Here is an 11304-nt window from a genome sequence, read left to right as displayed (position 1 = left end):
TTCCGACTTGATGTGCACTGCAGGTCAACAGCGCGTGTTCGTCCTCCCAACGTTTACGAGCAGCAATTCGGTTGTTCCTTAGCAAATGGAGAAGTAGAGCGGCTTCAGGGAAATGACTCTTTAACGCCCGGCGACGTCACACACGAGTCCAGCAGCTTCGCATGACTTCCTGGGTGTGTGTCCCTAAACAGTGTATGTGTTTACATGTTAGTGTGTGCGATCAATCCGTTGGTCCCACTGAGGGTCTTTGAACAAACAGAGCTATCGTATCACCTCGGTCACCCTTCAAATCTGGGCCACTGATGAATGTCCTTTTTGTTTGGGAGCTACTGTTGTGTGATTATTGGTAAATATGAAACCAGGGCAACACAGGATGTGAAATTATATTGTTTGCTTGATGACGGGAACAGGAAGAAATGTGCACTCAAATGACCTCTTATCCACTCGCGATCTGTCTTCAACAGGAGGGTAGTTGTTGTCACTCTGTGGGATGCAGAAGACCATGGAGGTTTCACGTGAACCAAAGTTGTTTCAGTTTCCACAATTTCTCCGTCTTGGTTGATATGGTAACATATATATATTAGGGCTTTGTATTTGCATGAATCTGGCAATACGATACATATCACAATACAGGGGTTTAATATATTACAATACTGTAAGCAAGGTGATGTAGTGTGATTTTTTAATTTTAGGAAAACGGTCATAGTAAAAAAGAACACCACCATATGCATAAAATCTGAGTTTAAAAAAAGTTTACTTTTTCATGCAATCAGAACAGTGGGATCTGCATTTGCTTTCATCACAGTCTCTGTAACATCCAACATTACAGCACTACTTTGAGAGGACACTCACACTGAGAGGGTGCATCTCTTTACAAAGGAAATAAAGTATTGACTTAGTCAGTCTGTGCATGTAAACTGTTATTTGTTAAAAATCAATGATGTTTTTGAGAATCGGTACAGCATCACAAAACATAATATTGTGATATTTGATATTTTCAATATTTTCTTACACCCCTAATATATAACATCCGCCTTTTTTTACATACTGACGTTGGGACCCCGTGACCGAGTCATGTAAACCGAGCGAATGCTACTGTGCATGTTCCATGTGCCCAAGATCCGGGTACTTTTCCAGGTGGAAGTCGAGCCATTTTGACTTCATGCGCCACTGAGCAACTTTCATAGGAATGAACGGGGCCCCGCCTCCAACGCTGTATCCGGTTCTCTTTATACATCCATGCTTGAGATGAGGAGTCGTCACTAACACACAGTCTGTCGGACACTCGCTAGCATTAAGCTGCGCTGACTAGTGCTATGTATGTGTGTAACAACGGAGAGCACAAGGCCACCAGCAACTCTACAGCTGCGAATGTAGCGCAAACCAAACAGACACGGTCTGTCGGACACTCGCTAACGTTACGCCGGGCACACACCCAGCTGACAACCTGGAGCTGCAACTTTGCTGCTAACTCTGGAGTTTCTGTTTTGCACAAATACTGCAGCTGGCGCACCGCTGCATGCAACGCACTAATCTTGTCAGTTAACGGTTAATAATCGGTTAACGAGGGTCAGTTAACATTAAAAAAAAAAAAAAAAAAAATCTAAATTAGCATCCCTGCTGACGACCTATTCTAATCTTGACCATCATGTGAGAGTTTCGCAATATGCGTGTTACCTTCCAGACACGACCTTCAAACCTGCTGCTTCCGCTGCAGCTCAGACTGGTTCAGTCAGCTGTTTCACGCCTCCATCTTCCTCTTCAGTTTATCTTTCTTCTTTCTCTATCTTCAACTCACTGTTGATGTGTTTCCTGCTTTGAGTCATCAAAGGCACAATTAGTACGATTTGCCTGCCCTGCCTGCGGCGCTCAGTGAACACAACATATCAGGGAGCTGATAGTGTTGTTGATCAGTGACTCAGCATTTACATGCGCTGACACTTCTGGTTTTCCAATGTCACACCACACGTGAAAGTTAGAGGCGGGCCTTTTTCTATATTTTTCTTATTAAAAAGGCTGTCTTATACCCCGTCTGTGACACGGATGTACAGTAAATTGCCACAAATGTCACAAACATTCATGTTTTTTAAAGACTCAGTGCTTTTCTAAACAGCTGGGCGTTTGTTAGGGACTATTTTCAGTGGCGGATTAATATGCATATTCCTCTAGTGGGTATTTAGAGCAGCAGGATGATATATGTGGGATTGAGTCAAAATAACCATGACCACACCCATTTAGGAGACAGGAAGTGTATACTATTTGAAGGAGATGTTTTCACAGCAATATAAAATAGATATTAGAGAGGGAATTATGACCTGTTTAACTTCCTAGCTCTAAGCTGCTTATAATACATAATTAAAACTACAAATGGCAAGCTTCTGTAGAAAGCAAACAGAGAACAGTGGAAAGACTAACCGAGACAGTTTTGATCAGTTTTATTTTGTTTCTGTCGAGTTTGAATGAAGTGCGTTTTTTACTATCACCAACAATGTCAAAATTATAGTTTCTGTCAATGGAGTCTGGTGCCTTTGAGAATAGTATAATAATGTATGTTTTATACGTTAATAAATTATAATAACTTCCCTGTTGATTTTATTTATTTTTCAAAGGGCCTACATTTTCGATTTCGAACAAGTAAAACATCTCAGCCACTGCAGTAACATTCTTGTATCCACCACATTTTTTTTTTTTTTACAAATTTTACGTTTTCACGTCAGCTGAAGGATGAAACCCTGAAACAAATCTCAAGTCTATAAAAATCAACATTTTGGAGATAAATGGTTTTCACCCAGTGAGACAGAGTTGTTTCATGTGTCCTGAATACCTCATTGTTGCTTGTAGTGATATGATCAGCATTGCTGTATTGAACTGGACTTGAATCTTTGACAATGCAGTGCACAGGTTATGCTGTCTTTTTTTTTCCTTTGTTTTTTTTCTTTGCTCCCAGTCTGCTTCTCCCTGGAAACAAAAAAACATAACATACATCTCCATCCCCTTGTTTCTATGGTAACACAGCAGTGAGGAGAGGAGACAAGAGGAGCTGTAGCCTCCTCCAACTCTCCTCCATGATGAAAAGCAGAACAGAAAGAGACTGATTGAGAGAAAAAAGAGAAAAAGAGAGGACTGGAAGCAGGAAAATGGAGTCGAGTAGAGAGAGAGAGAAAGAGAGAGAGAGAGAGAGAGAGAAAGGCAGGCAATCACTGCATGCTCTTGTGCAGGATGTAGTATCTATGGTAACCTCGGCTGGTTATCAGAAAATTGAAGTCCCTTCTGTTTGTCTCCATTCTGCTCTGCCTCTGCCTATTCAAAAACACCATTTATCTCCTCCTTCGGCACACGATTTCATATTTTGTTCTTTATTTTGCAGTTTGTCTTGTTAGTGTGGCATGTGCGTCCAACTCAAGCTTGATGGAAAACACTATTTGGCAGCGTACAAGCAGACAGAAAGACAGACCGACAGACCGACAGACAGACAGACAGACAGAGACCGGGGCTGACGTTTACTCTTCCAAGGAAATGAGACATCTCGCCCAGAACCAATATTTGCTATGGACGTTGTCTGTAATGAAATCCTGTATGCGTGCAGTTTCACAACGGATTTGGTGTGTGGAGGGGATGAGACAGAGGAGCCAGCTCGCTCTATCAGCCGCGGAGGGAGGTGTAAATAAAGGAATAGCATGTTTGTTTGTCAGTGGGGGGGCGGGGGGCGAGGCTGCATGAGAGTGCAAATAAAGAGAACCACCTGTCTGCTCGACTCCTCCACTGCAGAGGGACACCAGGGAAAAAGAAGCAGGCATTCGCTGCTGCATCGATGTAACTACTCAGATGTGTTTGTGTTGTGCGGAGCCGTGAGAGGCTGTTTATCTGTCTGGAAGCAGAGGAAGAAGCAGTTGACAGTCCTTGTTCGTTCGTTCGTTCGTTCACTATCAGTATACTTGTAATTCTACCTCTGATGTGATGGATATATTTACATTGGTATCATGTTTATGAGCAACATATTTCCTAAAGATCTGACTTTTTCTAAACAGGTTGCAATGAGGCAATTTGTTCAGATTAGTTCATCACAACCATTAGTAATATCATCAGTAATTATTTTCTTTACTTTACAGGATTATCATTTTGAGGTTTCTCCGGTCTGGGGGAATAAATGGTCAAATGTTAACGTTTTGAATATCTGTAAATATTGGCCTCAGTTGCCATTTTTAACAACAAACTGTAAACAAAAACCTTCCTTGAAAATAATTATTCATAGACAATAATACTGAATTATAAATTGGGTACACATAATGCAAAAAAGTAGCAAAGCCATAACTTGTACATAAACTGTCCAGATCATGTCCTCCTTCAGAGTATAAAGGGTTTCTTGTAGAGTGAAGTTGTGTCAGCTGGTAATAGAGTTCTCAGATCACTGTGGTTCTCCTGGTGCTGCTTCTGCACTGGTGGTTTCTCAGTCTGTGAGGAGAACCTGGCGGGTCCAGGAACACCTCATCACACAGGAGCTTCAGGGCCGAGCATCAGGCCACTCAGATGACCTGTAAAACATGACAGATTCAGTGTCATGTTTTATACTGTCAAGTAATAATATCAAGGTGTATGACAGGAGGTAACAGAACACACACTGCTGGAATCAGCAGATAATAGTATCATCAATGTCCACTTAGATAAATATTCATAAATCTGATTTGAAATCATACAAGGAAGACAGTCCTTAACTTTTTTTTTTTTTTTTAAGATCATTTTTTGGGGCTTTTTATGCCTTTTATTGAGAGAGATAGTGATAGTGGTGAAATGGGGAGAGAGAGAGGGGATGACAATGCAGAAAGGGCCACAGGTCGGATTCGAACCCTGGGCCGCTGCGAGAGGACTCGCCTATTTGATACATGGGGCGCCCGCTCTACCCGGTGAGCTAACCGGCGCCCCAGACAGTCCTTAACTTTAGGTAACATTTAGATAGACAAATCTGAGTTGTGGCAGAGAGATGGCAACACAAAGGCCAAACACTGGGCCAAGAACTCTGTGTCTTCTGCGCAACTTTGTAGTCCTGACACAATGAATCGTACAAATGGGCACACCTTTGGACAATCTTTCCTTGAAGGCATTCATGGTGGTTTTGTTGTTGTTGTTGACACGTGCTGCGTAAAGTGGGTGTGATTAGCCGTGTTTCCATTCACATATTTTAATGCGCATTTTGAAGTATCGCATTGGAAGAGCTGAATGGAAACAACAAAATTCAATAAAACTTCCTCAAATGCGTAAAAAAAGGTTTTATGCTCGCTTAAGGTAGTTTTTGCCTTTGTCGAGTTTATGCACTAAATGGGTTATGGAAACACCTTTGCCGAATAAATTCCGATGTAGCGAACATTTAACTCTCATGACTGATCAGCTGTTTCCACTGTTGGCGTCTTATCGGATATGCCCATAACGTGTGAATGCTTGTCTTAGTCTTTGGATAGCATGAAACATGGCCAATACTAGCTGACATGAAAGAACAATTCAAACTTGCCCAATTTAAACACATTTCTGAAGACCTCTCTCCATTTTTATTCTCATAGATGGTTAGATGGGCAAGTTTTGTTTCCAGTGCGCAACTTCTACTTCTTTTACTCTGTTTTCTGGCAGATTACAGCCATGCAAGCATATAGCGCCAACTTCTGACAGAACTACCCTGTACCCGAATTGATTCACTCCAAACCAGTAGACGGATACACGCCTAACTGACTTTTCTTTTTTTGTAACATTTCAGAAGTTCACTTAAAATTCACTTGACAATAGAATGGAAACACAGCTATAGTCAGATTTTTTTTTTACAAAAACTTTTGCTCAGCGTGCTCAGCATACTCTCGAGTTTTCTAAATGAAAATGCCCCCAGAAAAAAAGTAAATGAAAAAAAAATGCTGATAAATGCCAAAAAAGCATTGCTGACTAATTAGGGTGCAACAAAAGCCACTGCTGATGACGTCTGCTGGGCCCGTATACAGTTAGTCTCTCATCAACAATAATTGGTACTAAGTCATTCAGTGACGCTAATGTCTGGGAAATCAACTGGTGATTCATTTACTGCCATTTCTTCATCGCTGAGGGACACACGTCTTTTTATAGAGCATTGTGGCATTAAACATTTTTCTTCAAACTTCTCCTGAGGGTTTTAAGATATACAAGCTCGGTTTCCTTGTGGCTTTCACTCTGCCTCGTTATTTTCATCTGTTTAGATTTTTTTTCTGCACCCCTCCTTCTCTCTAAAGACTCTTCTGTTCCTGAGTCCGGAAACTTGTGGTCATTTGTCAGCGTTTCTGTAATCATTTTGAGACTAGCACACAGGTTAAGGCCTGTTACTCTGTTGTATCTGCTTCCAGCTCCCACAACGATGAGACTGAGATCAGAGCTCTGCCATCACACCATACTGGGTTTATATGTGTGTGTGTGTGTGTTGACTCAAAGCTACATGAACAAAGTCTTTCTACGTGATGTTTGTGTATTTGCGTGATTAATGGCTTTTGCTAAATTGATTTTCCACTTTGTTTCAGCATTCAATGACTATTCAGTTGGAACTACATCAAATGTCACCACAGCTGATAAAGATTACTCTGTGTACTCTATAACAGCGTTTGCCATTCTGCTGTATTTGGAGGTTTTGTTTGGCCTTGTGTTTACCCAGGGCAGGTCAGCCCTGGATATGTTTCTTTTTGTCTTTCCAGCTGACTGCCAGTAAAAATAAATGCCTTTTTCTCCCCCGGCTCTGTTTAAACATGCAGTATGTACTGTAAATGTTAGTCAGTGGCAGACTAATATCCCCTCGCTTTCTTTCTCCTCTCCAGCCCACCGGCTACATGGAGACGTCATTGTCCTACAGCTCCATAGAGGACCTGCAGCTCCTCTCATGGGACAATGCTCCAAAGTACTGTGTCCAGCTCAGCTTCCCTGGAGGCACCGTCCTGCTGCAGGTAATGCAAATGTCTGCTGTCATTTTAAAAATAAGCTAGTGGCTACATACCTCATAAATCTACCAGATCATTTTACTGTTCATTTTACTCCCAAATCCTAGGATGCATGAGGTCAGCTGTTAATACAGGTTGGAGTAACAAAGGTACTAAATAAAAGTCACTAAATAAATTAGTGACAATAAAACAAAACAAAGGGTACGATATTGTAACCCTAGTTCTATTAGCACAGGTGGGGCCCTCTACTGGGCTCATGCATACTACTCTCCTCCGATCACACGCACGCATTGGCCCCCAGAGATTTGTGTAAACGTAACCAGCAAATCAGGATCTACCTACTGAATACGTGCGATACCACAGTATGTAAGGTCCATCGTGTCTGGTATCTCACGTCCTTTTCAGTGGTCTAGGTTGGCGAAAACGGCTCATTTACCTGGGTGGGAACGGTAGCTGTAGTACATCATGTGATGCCGTAGCGGTCGGCGGCGGCAGAAGATATCGGCGGCGGGCTTCCGCGGACCATACTGGACACCGATGAAATATTGTCGTCATATTCCCCTCAGACGAAGCCGGTGCCTCAGCAGGGATGAACGGAGACTACGGCAGAGTGTTGGCGTCTGGAGTGGGGACGTCGGAAGTGAACCCGCCGCTGTTTGGGGGCAGCGCTTGGCAGGATGGGCAGGGCTGGTGAACACCGCTCTCTGCGGCCTGCGCTGAGGCACTCGAAGCAGGCGTCGTAAAGATCTGTCCCGGCGAGGTTCTTGTAGTGGCGACTCCATCCGTGGGGATGTAGCAGTCAGTGGGTAGTTGCCGATCGCTGAAGAGAAATGAATACCAAGCAGCGCTGGATGCCGCCTTATATATTGTGGTAACACAAGTATTTGGTAGGCACGTCCTGATTGGCCGGCTACGTTTATGCAAATCTCAATGGGCGAACGCGTTCGTGTGATTGGGGGAGAAAAGTACCCATAGAGTAGCAGGGCGGAGCCTGTGTGAGTTAGAACTGCAAACTACCGTATCATTATTTTTTTTAGGCTAGATAGGCACCTATAACAGTTGTGTCCATACAGTCAGAGCTTATTTTGTTTGCAATGGCAATGGCTACAAAACAAGATGTTGACAAGTGTTGGGAAGTTCATTGCTCCAATCAAATCAGTTCAATCAGTTTGGTCCAACACTAAAATGACACATGTGGTGCAGTTTGATTCTTCAACAGCGATGGGTAGGGAACATAAATACTTTTTTGGTATCAGCTGAATTATGCTGCATGTTGAAAAATGGCAAGTACCAATATTTGTTGGTGTTGCTTACTTATTCTTTCAACTTTCAAATATTTCCTGATTTTAATCGTATGTTCCTTTATGGCCATTTTCTGTTCAATCAATTTTGGTATCCAACCAGTTGTGTATATCATCAAAAACTGTCTAGTTTGGTGGCTGTAATGTATTAGACTCCTGTACACCTTACAACATGTACCGGCTGAACTATGAGACTTCACATTCTCCACATTAACCAGAGCCGTTAAGTGAGCACATTTGGTACTGTTACCTATTAGCCCAATTACCTCTGAAACACAATCCAACCCATTATTGGTGGTGGGGATCAACAGTGTATACCCACTTCATCAGTTGTGTTTGCATATGCATGCTGTCAGCTGTTTGGACCACTGCCAGACATATTTGGTTTGTGCTTTGAAGGAAAAGCTCAGCTGGTTCCTATAAACAAGCCAAGATCAGTCAGCGTTTCTGCAGCAGTGGAAAACTGGAAAACCTTGTGTAGTTTTCCAGTTATTGAAAGAACATGTAAAGTAGAAAAATATTATAATGTCAGAGGATAGTAAGTCAACTTGAAAATCCCAAACAGAGTGGCTACGGCAACTAATTGTTCATCTGCACAAACTATAGAGCTGCACGGCGTGTGACGTGGTGGCAATAAAAATGCTGAATATGATTTAATCGCTGAGGGAATATGATTTCTGTTCTACTTGGCTCATTGTTGTTGTTCCCTGTGGGTATAAGACTGATGAATGTAGTCCAGGTCATCTTCATGGATTCCCATCTCAATTGCTGCATCACTTGGAACAATTCAAAAAGTCACTCGCCATTATTTGGATTTCACATTTACAAGCAGATAGAAGAATGACCGCATCCTGTTTTTTTTGCTTCTAAGTACCTCTGTTCACACCTGGCATTACAATGCGTCTCCACATGCGTCTCCAGTGTTCACAAGTGATTGTATCTCACTTCCCCACTCTATAAGCAAATAAACACGTAGTAAACACATGGTTAATACAGCAGATGTTGTGACGTAATATTACAGGAATGTCAGTAGTAATATCCTACATGTTCGTCAATTTGGCTGCATTTTATTAACAGTTTATTAAGAACCAAATAAAAGGTAATTGTATCGGCGGTCCCTGGGGATAGGTATCAGCTCCGTGCAAAGCACCGGAACAAAGACACCAACACATCTCCGACAAGATGATAATAAAGCACTTTGCCTGTCTAGTCTGATTGTCTGTAGATATTCAGCCTTTAGATAAGATATATTTGAATAAAATACAGTTGTACCGACAGAATACAGAAGAGCACAGAAGCCGTTTCCATGCTGCGAGGCAGACAAGCGCTCACGTCTGTCTGTCTATTCACATGTGGAGCTCAGTGACCCAACGGATCCCAGCGGGACGTCAGTAGAGTAGGCAGTCCTTAATGTGGCCCAGGACTCATTCACTACACACTGCTAAAAGAATGTGTCCATATGTGGCCCAGACCACCTCTGAATGTTGTGAAACAACAAAGATGCAAAAATATGTTTGGCCTCTTTCAGGATATAGTTGACTGAGTGGCTACGAGAAATGACAGGAAATGCTTGTCTGTGGTTTTGCTTTCTATTCCCTGAGATCACTTAACAAATCGTTTATGTCTCTCTGCATGTGTTTGTGTGTGTGTGTTGCCACAGGCTGCAAACAGCTACTTAAGGGACCAGTGGTTTCACTCCTTGCAGTGGAAGGTAAGGTTACTGTTTGTCTTTAACTATTAATTGATTTGTTTCATCAGACCCCCCCGAAACACACACACATACACATACTCTCACGTACTGATGTTTATTGCAGATTGATAATGTTGAAACACCAACATTTTTGTGGTATTACAAATCTTCTCACACTCTGACATGCCATTTTATAGCACTTTACAGACCTTTTATGAGGATCAGACCTCTAAACCTGTCAGTACTAGAGCCAGATGAGATGTTTGCTACAGGTGGGAAAAAATATTGATTAATTTATGTATCACAATTTTCTTTTTACGATTTTGAAATTGACTTCTTTAATGCCAGAATAGATATTTTTGCTTCATTTGAGTCTATGCAGAGGTAGAAGGAAGTTACCACTTTTATTGTTGTAGTCTGAGTAACGTGACGTCATATCCGTTCCGTATCTGTCAACCAAAACAAACTGCAGCGAGCCGAAACGAGAAAGTAGAAAACGTTGGAGGGTCTGCGTGGATACGACCTGCACCCTCTCATGTTAAATCCAGCGTGGTAAACACTACACATCCAGTAAAGTATGGAAACACTTTGGGTTTCACACATTGCAGGAAAAGCAGAGCTAGACATCACGGCTAAAGCTGCATGCTAACTCTGTCACGGACAGGAAACGTTATCGTATCGCTGCAGTTGAGCCGGCTGTCACTCTCATCTCCGTGGTCAAATGGGCCGACGCTACAACTGTAGAGCACCCATATACTGACATTTATGTTAAATGCATTCAAACGGCCCCGATGGAGCTGACCATGGATGTATAAAGAGAACGGAGCTAACGGGAGAGCTAGAGACCACCTTGGAGAAGTTAGAGGAAGTATACACGTGTTACTACGTCCGGTTTTCACAATAAGGTGTTAACAAAGTGAACTGTATATACAAAATACATATATGGAAATAAGATTGATTGGATTATATTCACCAGAAGTATAAAACATTACATGTCCCTTATAAATTAAAAAGAAAATACCACTGATGAGGGAAATGTCTTTTATTATTAGATTTTTGGGTTGCTGGAAAAAATGTAATAAATAATTCCTGACAATGACTGATATATTTTACTTCAGGACATCTCTGACTACATACATGCTGAAAATCAAACATTCTTACTGAATTAATTTAGATATTTTCCAAAGTAAAATTCCCTATAAGTGCATGATTCAACTTTTTCTCATGGTCTAGTGTTAAAAAAGTTAACAAAAATCACTATAAATAGTAATATCGAATCGCAATACTTAAAAATCGCAAAACATATTGAATGGCCACCCAAGTTCCGTGATAGTATCGAATCAGGAAATAAGTGAATCGTCTCACTCCTGATGTTTGC

At 41.8% G+C, this 11304-nt stretch overlaps 1 protein-coding gene across 1 annotated transcript in view; it reads left to right on the top strand.

Moving 5' to 3' along the window:
* The window catches only part of cmip (c-Maf inducing protein), a 57690-nt gene that overhangs the window by 19292 nt on the left and 27094 nt on the right, over positions 1–11304 (top strand). The window contains exons 2-3 of the mRNA XM_074631730.1: positions 6816–6941; positions 9897–9947. Coding sequence (XP_074487831.1) covers positions 6816–6941; positions 9897–9947 — 177 coding nt within the window. The remainder of the gene's footprint in view (positions 1–6815; positions 6942–9896; positions 9948–11304) is intronic.

Source organism: Sebastes fasciatus, chromosome 4, assembly GCF_043250625.1.
Source record: "Sebastes fasciatus isolate fSebFas1 chromosome 4, fSebFas1.pri, whole genome shotgun sequence".
Taxonomy (NCBI): Eukaryota; Metazoa; Chordata; class Actinopteri; order Perciformes; family Sebastidae; genus Sebastes; species Sebastes fasciatus.
Note: the sequence above shows the minus strand (reverse complement) of the source record. Positions and strands in the feature narration are given on the sequence as shown.